We start from the raw sequence: 16,651 nt of genomic DNA, 5'->3' as shown, positions 1-16,651 counted from the left end.
CTGCTCGCCCCCGCCCCGGCCCCCCGCGCTCCCCCCGGCCCGCAAGGCAGCACCGAGGGCACCGCCGGCGGCTGAGCTTCCTGCCCGGGACATCCCGTGGGAATCGGCCCTGCAGGGCTGCAGGGAGGGGGGACAGCGCGGCCGGGGCGGGGGATGCACGGATGCCTTTGGGTGTAAGCACAAGAGAGGACCCGGCCGCGGCGGGGCCGGCGGGAGGGAGAGAGGAACAACCGGGGGTGGCAGAGCCCATCCCGGCCCCGCGGAGCCCCGCAGCCCTGCCGAGCACCGCTGCTGTTCTCAAGAGTTATTTTTCCATATGGTGTTGGAACGCAGCTCGGCGCTGCCCGGAGCCTCCGCGGAAAGAGAAGTCTATATTGTAGAAGGGTTTATTTTGCCGGGGGCATTGCCCCGATGCCCAGGGGCCGTCCTGCCTGCTCCTGGCCCAGCGGCCGTGATTTATCCCCGGGCATGCAGGAGCGTCGCTGCTTTGTACCGTCGTCACGCGAGGGGAAGGAATAAAAACAAATCGCCTCCATCCCGGGATGCCCGCTGGCCAGGCTATGCCATGGCAGGGCCAGCCGGGATTGCCTGGGGCTGGCACCTGCACAGCAGCCACTGCAGGGGTGGGTGAGAGAGCTGGGCAACCTTTGCTGTGAGGGCATTGCAAAAAAATTCCTCCCATATATGGGGGAACGGGAATTTCATCAGCTGCAGCAGCCCTGCGTGGTGGTGGGAAGGGGAGATGGGGCTGTGAGATGCTCCTGGTGTGGGTCACCCTCCTCCTCTGGTGCCGTGGGTACTGAAGGGTGGGTGCAGGCAGCCAGGGAGGATCCCGGCGGCTCTGGCACATCCCACCAGCCCCACGGGTCTGCTCCTGACCAGGCTCATTCAGCACCAGCCCTTGCTCAAAGCCACATGTCCATGTCCCCCAGCACAGCCACAGCCCCTACCCTCAGACATTCAGCCCCATGGGTAAGATCCAGCCCCACACTCTGCCCAGCTCTGCCCCAGCCCCACAGGGATGCCCTGGCCATGCGGTCCCTGCCCCCTCCCTGTCTCTGGGGTGATGCTGATGATCCCAGGCTTCCCTTCAGGGAGGGCTGGGGGTGGATCCAGTTAGTCCAGGCTCCTTCCAGAGCTGTGGAGGCTGCAGAAGCAGAGGGAAAAAATACTAAAAAAAAAAAAAAAGAAAAAAAAAAAAAAAGAAAAGCCACACGAGAAAGCACATCACTGGTCTGTCCTTGTCCTTCCTTGCCCCCCCCAGCTGGGTGCCTTGGTGCTGCAGGAGCTGCCCCAGCTGCATCCATGATCCATGTGCCTCCTCCTCCCCAGCCTTGGGTGCTGCTTCGTGCCAAGCTCCGGCCCTGGTGGGGAGGGGGACGGGGCAGAGCTGTGCCTGCTGCTCCCATCCCCCTTCAACAAGGCCAAATGCCTCCTCCCCTCGCTGTGTAAATTTTGTACAGTTCCAGAAAGTGAGAGTCTTCTTTCCTGGGGGAATAAAAAGGAAAAAAAAAAAAAAAACCCAACGAAAAGAATAATAATAAAAAATTTTAAAGAATAAAACCTTATTTATTGCCATGTCTTGGGGGAGAGATGATCCCCCCAAATTGCCCCCGGATTCGGGCCCAGGGCGTTGCTTTTGTACCCTGCCTCAGTGTGTTGGCATGAGATGTGTACAGTCACCCCTCGCCATGAGGGAAAGTGATGGCAAATAAACTCGGGATGCTTTTTAGCAGCTGCTGTCTTTGGGATTTTCTGTCTTTGGGATTTTCTTCCTCAGTGGGAAGGCAGTGCTCACCACTGGCATCGCCTGCTCTGGCGCCGTTTGCTCTTTGGGGTCAGCACTGCCAGCTCGTGTCTGGGTGCTGGCACTGACGCCCCTGGGGGATGGAACAAGTGGCACTGGTCATCGCGTCCTGGTTTTTGCTGGGTGGGAATCTCCATGGCTGCCACATGGCAGCCAAGGTGGCACAGCTCTCCTGCCCCCTGGCAGCAGTGACAGTGCCTGGCCGTGCCGCCACAGCATTCAGCGGGCACAGGTGAGATGGAAGGGCCGTGCCACGCAGGAGGGGCAGAGGGCTCCACTCCCCTCCATGGGCACCTGTGTGTTGGCTTTCTGTATTTTAATCATTTTAACATTTAATGCTTCTCAATTAAAGTGATTTCCTGGAGTAGATGCCAAGCTTAGGGTGAATGCACATTAACCACTTTCTGTATGGGTAGTTAAAGGCACCAAGGGATTTAACAGCAATCCGAAAGGCTGCTGGGGGAAAGGTTTGGCTGAATAAAGCAGATTATAAACAATAATATATGTCTTTCTCTCCTCCCCCCCCACCCCCACCCCTGCTTTCTTTTTTTTTTGGAAAGGCTCCAACCTCACAAACAGACCTAAAGTGCTATAAACATCTCCAGGGCTGAGCGCTCGGCCCCAAATGTGCTCTCTGAAAGCACCAGCACCGTGGCCGCTGCTTTTCATCCCGGCTTTAACAGAGATTTTTTTATTGCCCAGCATGTCCATCAAGCCAGGCAGTGGCTGTGCATTACTGCCCTGCAGAGAGGTGGCCTTGCTTGTCCCCAACCTTGGTGCCACCAAAGTCAGTGTGACCCAGAATTGGGGTTGGCATCCTTGTTTCATCTGCATCTGGGTGGAAAAGCACCCGGCTGTGATGAGCCAGCCTGCAGCTGCCCAAGGGGAGCAGGAGCCATGGAGGGGTCTTGCTTAATATGAAGTTATTGGGAAATAACCTGCCCAAGCCATTTTGTCCCCAGCATGGTGTGGTGGAGCCAGCACAGCGATTTTGTCATTGTCAGCAAATGCTGGCAGGAGCCACAGACACTGTGAGGGGCGAAAGCCACGTGTGCCCAGCCACTCCTCAGCCAAGGGAAATGTTCCCAGTTATGTTCCTGAGGCTGGATGTGCTGCAGAACCCCATGGGCAAGCAGCTCCCTGTCACAGCCATGGAGATTTCCTCTGCTCCCCCCAGGCTGTGAATCTTGTCTGGGAAAAGCAAACTCATGGCAATATCCCACAGGGAAGCCATGGGCTCCTCAGTCACACACCCACCCAGAGCAGCAGCCTCCTCCCACAGCACAAACCCACCCCTGGTGGCTCCGTGGGCCCAGCTGGGATGCTGATGAGGCAGCACCAAACCCCATGATCATCCCACACCCATTCAGCCATGGTCACAAGCCACATTCTTCCTCTTTTCAGGGTACTTGACCAGCTGAGAAGATCATGAAGTGTCCCAGAGGGGTGACAGGGTGGGTGCAGGTTTATCTGTGCTCAGCTCTTACCAGATCTCAGCCCTGGAGGAGCCATTCCAGGGATGGACACAAAACAGGAGCTGCTGAGGTGGTGTTTAAAGCCATTTGATTCACCAAAGGGATAAAAGTGCTATCAGCTTGGAGAGGCTGATTAGCAACATGTGTTGTGTGAGAACCAGAGGGACAGACAGACAGACACCTGTATGACCCTGCTGTCTTTGCAGCTGTCCCTCCCCAGGACAAGAGCTCCAGCAGAACTTCCCAAGGGTTATGGGAAGCACTGACCTGCCTCCCATTCTTATGGCTTCCAAGTCACCCTCTGCAAACAAAAAACCCCAAAACCAAACACATTAAGGCTTGATCCCAACACTGTGCTTTTATTTATATGATTTATTTGGACCCAGGGGAAAAAAAAACAAACAACCAAAACAAACAACCCAAAATTCAGCTTGAACGGGAGAATGCATCTCACCTGGCCCTGCATCCCCAGGGAGGAGCCGACAGGTCAGCCCAGCTGCTCTGGTGAGACAGCCCATACAGTACTCGTGTTTGATACAATAAAATAACACTTGGGGCCTCCTCCAGGCCCTCTCCCCTCTCCCTCCCCCCTCAAATACTGCTCAAGGTCAGAGCCTGCCAAGCTCTGATGCCACCCTGCTCAGGGCATGCGCTTGGAGACCCAGCCAGACCCTGTGCTTTAACAGGAACCCCCGAGGTGTCTGGGGAGGGCAGCAGGGAGGGGACAAGGGGCGTTTATTGCAGAGCATCCCTGTGCCCCGGGGCTCAGGGCTGGCCGGGGCCGTGCTGCTGCTGCAGAGCGCGGGTGATGGCTTTGGAGTCCGTCACCTCCTCGGGCAGGCAGCCCTCCTGGTCCCGCAGCCCCGGGTCGGCCCCCGCCTGCAGCAGCAGCTCCACGATGTCCAGGAACTCGCAGGTGGCAGCTGGGGAGGGAAAGGGAAGGGTTAGTGCGGGGATGGGCGTTCCTGGAGCGCTGGCTGTAGCTGGAGGCAGGAAACGCCGGCTCAGCAGAGCACAAGGCAGGGCAGAGCTCAGAACACAAAGTATCGCTGTGGATCCAACAGTGCACGGGAAGGAGAAAGGACAGAGAGAGAGCAACGCAAAAGCAGCAGTCCTGAGTGGTGCAAGCAGCACCCAGAGCCTGCAGTCCAGTCAGAGGTGCTGGGAGCTCAGGGATCTGCAGGGCATCACCTGGGACAGCTTGGCTAAGGCTCATTCCCACCCAGGACTGGACACTGAGCCTGGAAAGGGCCCAGAGTGCTACTGCAGCACTGCAGGGACCCCAAAGTGCCACCTGGGAAAGCATTCCCTGCCTGCTCCTGTACCCAGAATTTATAAAGCATTCACCATCTATAATGGATCTGTACCCTCACCTGCCTCCTGCACCTTCCAGGGTGCAGGCAGCACATCCCAGGCACTGCCTCACTCCTGACTTTTGTCCATGCCTTCTCTCTGCACAAAATTCAGATGGTTCATAGCTGAGCCCACCACTTCCTGGAGCACCAGCCCCAGGTGACTGTGCCCATGACCTGGGACAGCTAATGTTAATGGCACACATTTTATTCCCCACATCTCTACTGGTAACTGTTTTTTCATCCCTCATTTTCTCTAAGATAGAGTCAAGTTCGACCTGAGCTCTTCTCTGTCCTAGGATGTCTTACCTAAGGATGCTAAAAGAAAAAGAACCAGGAAAATCAGGAAAACTCTTAACACTGGACAGCTAGACTTGGCTGACATCAGCACAAGTCCCAGACCCTGGATTTTCCTTTCAGCCTGTGCAACTCAGACCCTAGTAAAGCCAAAACCTGCCTTATAAGGCCATGAAGCTGGCAGCTTCCTCTTGCATTGGTAGCAATTGGTTTTAATCATATTTTGGGTGTTTTTATAGAGCAACCGACTGACTCCTTTAGTAATTAGAGTGTCTTTTGCATTACTCTGCAGTCTTCTACTGATCCAAAAGGACAAGCAGTAATGTCTCATTAAAATAAATTCAATGTGTGATTGGAGTTTATATTGAAAGGATAAAAAAGGGGAAACGGTGAGGAAGCAGGTGGGGGTGTGGGTGAGGCTGAGCTGAAGGGGGGCACATCCCTCTGCAGATAACAGACTTCCAGAGGTGCCAAGGAAGGTCTGGTGGCAGCTTCTGGGCATGGGAAGCCGGTCCCCACAGGGAAAGGTGGCTTCCTCATCTGGTGCCATGTCCTTGAGCAGGCTGGGGACATCCCTGGGGACGAGCACAGCTGCTGGATTTATCACACCCTGGGACCCTCGATTTGTCAAGGGCCAGAGCGGCAGCCCTGACAGTGGCACGGGTGAAGATGAATTTCCATTCGGCGCAGTTCGCCTCCCGACTCCATTAATCCTCAGGGTTCGGATGATGAATTTTTTTTTTTTTTATTATTTATTTCCCCTCCAGCGTCCCCTCCCACTGCCCTGCCCGGCGCAGCCAGAGCTGAACAGATGGTGCTTTGCAGGGAAGCCAGGGTGCCCAGGAGGATACGGAGCCTGCCCACTCCACAGCCACGTGGCCACCGCTGCTGGAGAAGCCTTGATTTCCTCTGGGAGAGGCGGCAGCGATGATTTCAGTGCGTCTGGGGATGGATGGATGGATGGATGGATGGATGGATGGATGGATGGAGAGGAGCCGGGCAGAAGGGGCTGCCCAGCACTGAGCACAGAGCCATGGGCTCGGGCTGCAGCCGTGGCTCCCCTGGTGGCCTCGGCTTAACCCCCGATTAAAGGCGGGGTCAGCGGCCATCGGAAGGAGCCGGGATTTATCACCCCCAGCAGGATGCGCTTTGACACGGGCTGCAATCAGGAGAGCTGTCACCACAAGGACAGCTGTCAGGCCACGCTGCTGCCGGCTCATAAAAAGGGATGCAGACACCCTAAAAGCAGGGGCTGCCTTGCTGATGGGAGTTAACCCTTCCCTGGACTCGGTGAACAGCCTCCAGCAGTGCCTTGTGAAGGCAACGCTCTGCTCAGAGCTGATGTCCGGCCATAGCAGCTCTCCTGCCTCCCCACTGCAATTAATGACTCAGTTGTGAAGTGCTGACCAAAATGGGACTGGGAGGTGACACTGAGTTCCAGTTTCAGGCCAACAGCCTCTTGAATCCATCCAGTCACCCATTTAAGAAGCTGTTTCCAAGCTTGGGGTGATTTATGGCCGGATCAGCAAGAAAGGGAATGAGGATGTCCAGGGGACCCATGGGAACACCAGGCCTGTGTGCCAGCAACCCAGAGAGGCTTCCCAAAGATGATATACATAATATATCATGTAATACTCAAGGGGAAGAAAAAATTTCAACACTTCACAAACATTTGGGAAGAAAATCCTGGGCAACCGTAGTTATTGAACACCTGAGCTGGAAGGGTAGATCAGAGAAATAATTTCTGAAATAATGTTCATTATATCACTTATGTTTGCTTGTGTTGAACAACCTGCCTCAGTCCCCAGCCAGAGGATCCATCTGCATGGAATTTAAACTCAGGTGGTGCCTCCACCTTTTCCTTTCACATACTGGGCATGCCAGAAGCAAGTGCTCTTGGACAACTTACACATGTGCTATGCTTTTGCACAATCTACTGTGAACCCCTCAGGAGTTGGAAAAGCATCTTCCCAGGAGAGAGAATGCCCAAAGTGTGGAATGGCTTAGGAAGAGAAAGAGGCAATGTGGCATTTTAAGGGCTGTCCATCTGTGGACAATGCTGTGCTAAGCAACAGATTCACCATTCCTGTCACAGTAATTTGGAATTTGAAAAATGGAGTATCCTACAGGAAAGATCCCACAGGGAGAAATCACACATTATTGTAACTACAGTCTTGGTTCAGGAGCCTTGGAATCTGGGAGTTTAGCTCCAGATCCAAATGCTGTGCCTTGGACTGATGTCTGCAAAGCAATTCTGCTATTCTGCTAATGTCCTTGTGGAGAGATCAAGAAGAGAGAGAAAGACACAAACACTTCAGAATGACAAGTATGCTCTTAATTACCGTGACAGGCATCAAGAGAGAGTACAAGACAATAACTGGCTATGTCTTAATTTTGGGAAAGAGATTAGGATCCAGATTAAATTGATACTTTTTTCCTATTCCCTGCACATCAGCACCGCACACATCACTTCAGTCTCTGCTTTTCTCATTTGGAGATAGAACAATCTTTCAATTAAATCACGGATCTAATTAGCCTGTAATTGTAGGAGGGACACCAACTGTGACTTGCCTCTGCTGATTTTGGTAGTAGAGAAGCTGCTGCTCTCTCAGCTGCGATCAAACAGGTTTGTCACCAGGACACATGAAGGTGGAGGCCACCTTGTTTGTCCCCTTCCCCTGAACTCTGTAACCTGTTAAAACTGGCACAGACCCTCCCTGAAGGCTGAGGAATTTGGCATCCCCTAACCAGAACCACTCCTGGCTCTGCAGGTGGCACACCAACATCCTGGAGACACAGAGGTGTACAGGGAAAATCTGCATCATTAATTGAGGGAAAAGGAAGGCTTTAAGGTGACATTTGCAGAGGAGAATGAAGGGAGGGCAGCAATTTTCTCCTACCCCTACCATCCTGAGATTTGCTAGTGGAGGTAGCCACTGGTTAATCAAATCCAGCTTCCTTTTCTCCTGGAAATTGTTTTCTATGTATAGAGCATTTACTCCAGCTACAAATCCACACTGCTAAGAAGGAAGAGCCAAGCTTAGAGGCAGCTTACCATAATGGAGTGCAGTCTGGCCTTCCCCATCCTGAAAAAGAGAAAGAGACTTGCTTTTAGAGGTGTAGGTAACATTGTGGTAATACAAACACATCCCAGTTTTAAATAAATAGGCTGAATCCCAGCAATGTTTTAATTGACCAGACAAACAGCCAGGACACCCAGCTACCTGACAGCTGGGATTTGAATCATCATCCACCATCACTCCCTATTGATGGATAATCAATTTCTATCCACCCATAAGAGTGTGCGGATCACGTCATGACGTGAGTATAATTCAGTTCATACTGTTATCACTTCCAGCCCATAAAAATGAAGGATTTCTGTCCTATGGCCTCACTCTGGGATTCTCACTACTCCTGGTGCTTTAGTGCAAGATGTTTCAGTGCAAACCCAGATTTGGCCAACTACCTGAGAGAGGGGTAAAGCACTGGGATGCTCACACAGCTCTGTGCACTGAGCTCTTCAGCACATGGGAAAAAAACCAGTTCCTTCCACCTGAATAAATGTTAGGTCCCTGCCTTCAGAATTTAGGTCTACTCCAATACCCAGGTTAAATATTGTCAAGTGAGGAAAGGGCAGAGTGCTCAAGGATGAGAGCAAGTTGTCAAATTGATCCTTGTGAAACACCTAAGTGTGTGATTTGTAGGTGTTGGCACACAGCTCCCTGGTCCAGCTAACACTTAAGCCACTGCCTCAGCTGCAATGCTTTGGGCAGTGTGTCCCCTTCTCAGACTCCTGTGTCCCCTCCCCAGGGCTCTACCACAGTTGATGCTTCACATCCAGCACTGCAAACCCAGGCACCTCACCCTGCCACAGCCTCATCCTGCCACCAGAACAGGTGAAATAACAGAAGTAAAGAATTACTGGCCCCTTTGCTTTCACTTCCACAACCAGGATTAGCCTCTAATTCAGTTCTTGGCCTCCTTAATTTATTTGCATCTGCCTATGGAGACTTAAATTTTTAATTACCATCATCTTTGAGATTAAGGTACAAATTCTACAGTTTGCCATAGATTCTGGAGCAGGCAAAAGAGAAAAGAACGAGAAAAGAGGTAGAAATTCCACTCACTGGAAGTTTTCTGGTTTCCCAGTGTATTATTCTGCTTGATATTAAACCTGTTGAGCTGTGGAATTAGGAATGACCTGTGTTTTGGGGTGGGAGGTGCCATGCTTTGCTCTGAGACATGGCACTAACATGACAATCATGGCAGCAACAGGGATAAAAAGCCAGATGTAACAGGCATTTGCTGCCTAAATGCCTATTTCATATCTTTTCCAAGCAAAGGGGCTTGGAAAAGATATGAAATGGGAGGGTGTGATTTTTCCTTCCATGTGCCACTATGTCCCATTCATGTCACTCAGAGCAGTGTTGAAGATGCCTCATTCCAGGAGCCTATTTCTGCCCAAACTGTGGGGAGCACGATGCAAATGGTGTCATTAGATGGTACCACAAACCAAAGAACTGAGGGAATCACAGCCAGCACCCATTGATTACTCCACACTAAGGTAACCAATGTGAGCCAGTGCCCCTGAGCTCTCCTTAAGCACATGGCTGCTTGGAGGAGTGACAGGGCCAGCACTGACTTCAGCAGAATACTCAGCAGGGCTGGGGAAGGAGAGGTGGGAGCAGTCTGAATGAGTTATTGGAAAGGCAGGATGTCAAATGTGTGGGCTGGGGGATGGGAATCCAGCTCCCCTCTGCATCACCACCTCCAAGACCGCAGCCAACAAAACCCACAGGTGAATGGGACTGGAGCCATGCAGCAGGAACCCCTTCCCATGGGAGTGCTTTGCTGCAGAACTCCCTATTAAAACACCCAGGGCTGCTCCAGGAATCCTAGAGACATTTGTTTCTCTTCCAAAGGCCTGCAGAAAGCACTGCTGGTTCAGCAGCTGGCTGGGGATAACAAGGTTTTTTATTTCTCTTAGATGTACTTCCTGGCATCTGCTGGGCTAAGGAGAAGGCACAGGTCTCAGCATAGGAAACGCATCCCTTTAATCCCAGTGTGGTTTTTATAAAGAACTATTAATCCAATGTTATGCAAACATGGTTTGCACTTTATTTACGCTGCGGATTTTCCCCCTGCTCTGAGCCAGCCCAGTGGCCAAATGCTATTTGTTACACTTCTCAGATACCGTGCTGTTTGCTTCTATTTCCTCTGTGACAAATTTTAATCCAGGTAAATGGAAAAAGCTCTAGCGTAGTCACTCACTAAAGGCCTTGAAAGCCCTCGGGAAGCTGCTGATCTCAATCCCTCTTTGATTTGGCTTTTTGGAGCACCGTGGCTAATTGCAGCCTGATGTACCCAGCTGCTCCAGGTATGGCCATGCTGAGCCTTCAGAGCAAAGTGGTCACACCTGGAGACTAATCAAAGATGGGCTGTGAAAGTCAGGATTACAGCTCCCTTTGTGGGAATTATGTGAAACAAATATTATGTGAAACAAATATTGCCTGCCAGGCACTGCAAGTGTCTGTTTTGCAATCCAACGCCACGTGCAGAAGATGAGTGAAGATGAATTGTAGCTGGCCTGGATGCAAGGGGTATTTCCTGATGTGCAACAGAAAGCAGAGGCCTCTTGAGCATCTTAAGGTCCTTCTCCCAAGGTGTGTCTGTGTTGGGATGGATGATCCCAAACAGGGAATGGGCAGGTACAAGCCTCTGTCCTCATCCCATTGGCATCAGCCAGGAACAGGGGATCTGGAGCACATCCTCTGCAGCCAGGAGATGCCAGCAGGGATCAGATGGATCCTCTCAGCACATGGACCAAAGAGAAGGTGCTGAGTAAAGGTAAGTGGGGAACGGGAGATAGGCAGTTCTAGGCTAACACTGAGCCAGGATGCCTCTGAGAAGTGCCCTTTCATGCCTCTGTATCAGCTGGGAAAATGTCACTGTCACAGGTTAAAATGGAGGAAACCTGCTCTGATTTGGTGAACTTCAACACAAAGGAGGGGAACAGCCAGGCTCAAAGCAGCAATAGACCTTCTGTAAAGGCTTGCAAGGCACTGCTAGGCCCTTGTCCCAGAGCCCTTTTAGCAATTCTCCATCTGTAAAAAGGAGGAGCTCGTGGAAATGGCAGAACTTGCACAGGTAGACAGAAAGTGACTGGGAAGAAAAGACCATGACACGTTCAAATGTAGGAGTGCTCAGTCCCAGACATGTTACTGACCAACAACAGATCTGATTCCAAGATTTCCTCTTGCCTCCTAATGTGCCATCCCTGGTGGCTTCTGCAGCCTCCTGGCACATCTGGCCATGTCAGGGTGACAGCTGAGCAGCACAACCTTTCTGGGAGATGAAAATCCAATGCCCATGTCTACCAAACCCATCAAAACAAAGAAGCTACAAAATCACTGGTACTTCCTACATGCATGGTCTGTGACAGATGTCACTCAATGAAAATCCAACTACCAGTGGATAACTTATTGGATAACAGGATTTTGTTCTGCTCCTGAGAAATTTAAGCAAGAGAAATGGGAGAAGATGGACCGAGCACAGATGGACCAACTGTCTTATCTGCTAAGTGGCACTGTGGCTGCTGCACATGAATTCTGTCTTACAGCTGATGGGATTACACTGGTGCTGCCATCCCATGTTCATTCCTTGGGAATTTCTGTTCCCTGCTTAACCTAACACAAGGTCTGGACTGAAGGGCAGAGACAAGGAAATGGCTTGGCTAAAGCTGCTGTGGTGCTCTGCACTCTGTAAGACACCATTTGCCATTTCAAGCAGACTTTGACTGGCCAGTGTCTGACTGTGGTTTCATGGGACAGTTTTAGAAGCAGTGCTGTATGAACACTGAGAGCTCAGAGCTGCTTCATTCGCCCTCCAGGCTGTGCGCAGTGGCAGGGTGGCCCGGAGGGAGACACTGCCTCTTCCACCATCTCACCTGTTTTGTTCAGCACCAGTGGAGAAAGAGGAAAAACAAATCCATGCTGGTTATCTGGGTGAGCTTTGGTCCAGCCTGACCTCATATTGGTGATGAAGTGGGGCTGGACCCTCCACACCAGCACAAGGGTCTGTAGGGGACCCCACACCTCCACACGGAGACCTTACCCCAACACCTGCAGGCACCTCCCCAGGCACAGCAGGAAACCTCTACACTAACCCTGCCCTTTCGAGGGGTAGCACGTGTGCTCTTTATTTTAAGGTATTTTTCCCCCCATATCTCTTTTCTGCTCATTTGTGGCACCTTTTAAGGTGCAGGGCTCATTCCCATTGACAGACTCGGAATGCTGGCAGGGATCGCAGGAGATAAGAGCGATGAGGTGATAAGAGTGTTTAACAGCACGGGGTCCTGGGCAGCACGATGGGCCAGAGGGAAGATAAATATTTACACTACATCTTTAGAAGATGAGTGAATAAAAAGGGCCAGAATAATACAGACTCTGAACAAGCACTGATGCTTAGGAGCTGTAATATAAATCTCTGCAGCCTCACACAGTCACTCAAGCCAGGGAGATGAAAAATAGCAAGAAAATACTTCCCTCCACTTTTAAAAAGGGTTTTATTTCTCATTTGTTTCTACTTGAGACTTCAACTTCCCAACAATTTACTTTAACCTCATCATCATCTTATTCTCTCTCTGAAATTTTCTCTCCAAGAAGACTGAGGGTAAGGCTACAGCTCAACACACCAGAATTTACATGCTAACCCCCACCAATACTAAAACCAGGCAAATATAACCAGTCTGAACTCCACCAGATGATTCAGCAGGAGACATCCCCATGTGCATCCTTGGTCCCAACTCCAAGGCAGCTCAGGCACTCCCCAAGGACGAACACTATGGGACAAAGGATACAGAGCAACCCCTGCTAGAAGCAAAACCAAAAAGCCTGCACTGGTCATGAACAGCTGTTTTTTGGGATTGCAAATAACCCAGGCTGACAAGTGCAGGGCATCCTCTTAAGTTTGGCTCCTCAATTAATTTTCCCACCTCCCCTGTGTGTGCACACAGGTTTGGGAGGGATCCCTTTCTCACTGAGCTGTCCCTCTCCAGGAGCTCTCAGCCCTCTCCTCTGCTCATTCCTCCCACTCTGACCATTTCCTGCTCTGTGCCAGGCACATATCCCTCAGGATGGAAGGTGCTAGACTGGTTTTTATCATCACCTCTTGGGCCCTTCTCCAGAGCCTACTGCCAGGCCATCATTTGGCCTATCTTCTAAGTGCCTCACAGATAAATTAGATCTGCATAGAGAAGCAATTATTACATTTCTAATGGCATGAACCCTTACAGCACAATCTGCTACTGAAAGGCAAAGAAAATTGCATTAGCTTTTGTTTGATTCAAAATTATGATCAAGGGAAGAGGGATGCTGAAGCCCTTTAAAGCCAAGCCTCTGAGCTGGGGATTTTTCTGTCTGGGGACCTCCCTGCTCGTATTCACTGCTGGAGCTCATACTCATGGTTCATTTAGAGGTACTAATTTGGAGAAGCCTTTGCTTGTAAAGCTGCTGTTAAAAGCAGATCTAAGAAAGCTCAGAGAGAAGAAGATGCCCAGGGACCACCACTGGCTCCCTCCTGAAGCCTGCAGCTGCTAATGCTCCCAAAGGCCCCCAGCCCGAGGAGTTCAGTGTGCCAGGGTTATGCTAATCCCTCATCGCCCTAGTTTCTAACTGGTGCTGTACCTAAATTTCCAAGTGCAATTTCAGTGGGATTTATCACATCTACTATGATCAGCATGTAGTGCTGCTGGCACAGATACAGGCTCTCAATATCCCACTGCAGACATGGCTGTCATTAATTGCAGAACAAACTGATTTCTGAACCCATGCAGCAGCTCATGCAGCAACACCAAAACTCTCAGGGATGTTTTGCTCTTGAGCATTTTCAACCCATTTTGCAGCCAGCACTCTGTGCTCAGCTGTGTATTTGGACATATTTATAGGTTATCCAAATAATATTTGCTACTGCCTGTTACTTTCAGCACCAGGCATCTTGCTGCTCATCAAACAAGTGTGTTGGTGCAATAGAAAAACTGCCAGGAAGCTGCAGGGATCAAAAATGTGTTTGGAGAAGTCAATGCCTAAACCTGAAACAAGTGTCACAGTGCTGTGGCCGAGCCAGCCCCTGGCAAACCATGCAGATGCCATCCCAAGCTATGGACAGGATGATATTCCAAAGGACAGGATGCTAGTATCCTCTTCTCAGGGTGCTTCCCTGCCCCCTCCCCGCATAAAAAGTTAGTGCTCCTGTACTGCTTTATCACTTTAGCATGGCTGAGGCAGATACCTGCTTATTTAAGGGGCAGGATAAATGGGCTGAGACAGCTTTCCCATCCCCAATTCACTAGGGAACGCTTGGAAATTCCACCTGACACCGGGAGCGCTCTGTGCTCTTAAACAATCTCCCGTCTGATCCGATTGTTCCCCAGTGGGGAGGCAGGCTGCAGCTAGCTCAAGAGTCATTGATTGGATTAACAGCCTAATTCCCAACAGATGAATAGAATACTGATGTCTTGTCAGCCCACATCATAGAAGGAAAACACAATCTGCTTCTACAGCCCCGAAATTTAACCCTTTGCTTCCCTGCTGCCCCCCTCCCCGGGGCTGGATGCAGGGTCCAGCACTTTCAGCTGGAGATCTTACCTATTTAAATGAGAAAAGATTTATTAACCTTTGGGACACTCTGCCTAATCATTGACATGCCATGGTATTTTCTGTAAGAAACCTTCTTTTTCACCCTTTCCACACACAAGAGATTCATACCAGGGACCTTTATTATTATTTCTCCTCTCTTTTCCACCTGCCAATGCAGTGAATGCTGCATGCTTCACAGTAAGCTGCTGAAAATTCATCAGCTCAGTGATACTTCTCCTGAAACATACAGATATTGAACGTTTTCTATCATTTGATCAGCAGGATGGACCTGCCTGTAAAGGAACATCCAGCTGTGCTGCAGGAGAGGCATCCCTGCAATGCCCTCTCCCTCCAACAGCTCCTGCCAAGCTGTGGGGCAGGGCAATGAAGCTGGGCACATCATTTGCTCTTGGAGAGCTCCTGTTCTCCACCTCCCAATGGAGACACTAATGTTTTCTTACCTCATAGAAAGACTGTGATAAGAAATTAATTGCTACTGGTCAAATGTTCACTACCACAGAAGCAGGACTGTGCGCATATTAAAGAGATTCTCCAAGAACAAAATTTATTTACTGAGTCCTTGGCACTGTCTGCATTTATTTCCTTGTTGAGGAGACAAGAATAAATAAAAATCATCTGATTTTAAGGAATTCATTCAAAATGACCCTATTTTTTTTCTCAGATCACAGGGGTCCATAATGCTGTGGGGTTTTTTTGCTTCCAACACTCACCTTTCATGCTTGCATTTACAAAACAGGCAGGTATGTGAGGATGTTACTGTGAGGGTGGGGAGGCCCTGGCACAGCTTTCCTAGAGAAGCTGTGGCTGCCCCATCCCTGGGAGTGTTCAAGGCTGGGCTGGATGGGGCTCTGAGCAACGTGGTCTAGGGGGAGGTGTCCTTGCCCATAGCTGGAAGTGGGATCTGTGTGGTCTTTAAGATCCCTTCCAACCCAAACCATTCTAAGATTCTATATATTTTTGAAGACTGCAAGGTGTGCATCACCCAAGATAAGCCAGGCTGTGCTGTGAAGTAGAAATAAGGTATTTCCAGTTTTATTTGGGTATTACAGCTCATGTGCAGAGTGGAAACACTCCCTCCATCACTCCTTAACTTTATCAAACTAATTAGCCCAGCTAATAGGAGAGAAAGCATGAAAGGATGGAAGTGCACACCCTTTTTTCCCCCCCTTCCATAACCAGTAGCTTCTAGTCATGACAGTTTTCTAGACTGCAGTGTCTTATAACATTATTATACATATAATAAACTTGCTAGGAGACTGAATGAAAGAAACAGTCCTTCCCTCTCCTGGCTTCCAGTACATCAACCTTACAGATAGTCCTGTCTTCAGAGAGACAGTGTGTCACAGAGTGCTCACAACATGGGCAGTGGGGAGGCATTAATGACAGAGCTGCCCTAACCAAAATAATTAGCCAGAGATGCCTCATCGACTCAAACAATTCAATTAATGCCCTATTAGTATTTTAAAGTGGTTCAAATTATCAGCTCTTTTTACAATTTGAAACCATAATGTTTAATATTCATCTCAGATGTGAATTGTTCCAGGATGGCAATAAATAAATAAATAGATAAATAAATTCAATGAGCCCTGTCCAGCCCAGCTCCTGTCCTGCAATAGGTAGGGGTGCATTGCTCATTCACGAATCCAGGTTAAGGATGGGGACTGGGGCAGTTGTGGCCTGGAACTAGCAGACTGCAGGTTTTATAAATACATACAGAAATAATTAAAATCTAAGGGGTTTAGAAGGGTTAATCTCCTTTAAATAATCTCTGCCACAAAGCCTGTAAAGTCACTGCTGGCACGATGCCCGCATGGGACCGGCTGTTGGGTATCAGGACAGCACGTGTGGATGGGAGCAGGGAGATTAGGAGGCAGAGGTGGCCCATCAGTGCTGCTGCCCCACAGATGGCTGCCCCAGGGGCTGCAAACCTGCAGGAGCAGGGCTGGATCCAGCACCAACCAGTAAGTCAACATGCCACTTGTTCCACCTGATTAAAGAGAGAGAAGGATGCTTGATTAGGGAGAGCATTGCTGCCACTGCTTGGTTCACCTCAGCCCGTGCTGA

At 50.2% G+C, this 16,651-nt stretch overlaps 1 protein-coding gene across 1 annotated transcript in view; it reads right to left on the bottom strand.

Moving 5' to 3' along the window:
• Nucleotides 1–3,640: 3,640 nt before the first annotated feature.
• The window catches only part of ACBD6 (acyl-CoA binding domain containing 6), an 84,320-nt gene continuing 71,309 nt past the window's right edge, over nt 3,641–16,651 (bottom strand). Inside the window, exons 7-8 of the mRNA XM_058808518.1 lie at nt 7,987–8,017; nt 3,641–4,205 (exon numbers count right to left, since the gene is read on the bottom strand). Of these exons, the coding sequence (XP_058664501.1) occupies nt 4,048–4,205; nt 7,987–8,017 (189 nt within the window). The 3' untranslated portion in view covers nt 3,641–4,047. The remainder of the gene's footprint in view (nt 4,206–7,986; nt 8,018–16,651) is intronic.

Source organism: Ammospiza caudacuta, chromosome 7 (genome assembly GCF_027887145.1).
Source record: "Ammospiza caudacuta isolate bAmmCau1 chromosome 7, bAmmCau1.pri, whole genome shotgun sequence".
NCBI classification, from domain to species: Eukaryota; Metazoa; Chordata; class Aves; order Passeriformes; family Passerellidae; genus Ammospiza; species Ammospiza caudacuta.
The sequence above is the reverse complement of the archived record's forward strand: the minus strand, read 5'-3'. Positions and strand labels throughout refer to the sequence as shown.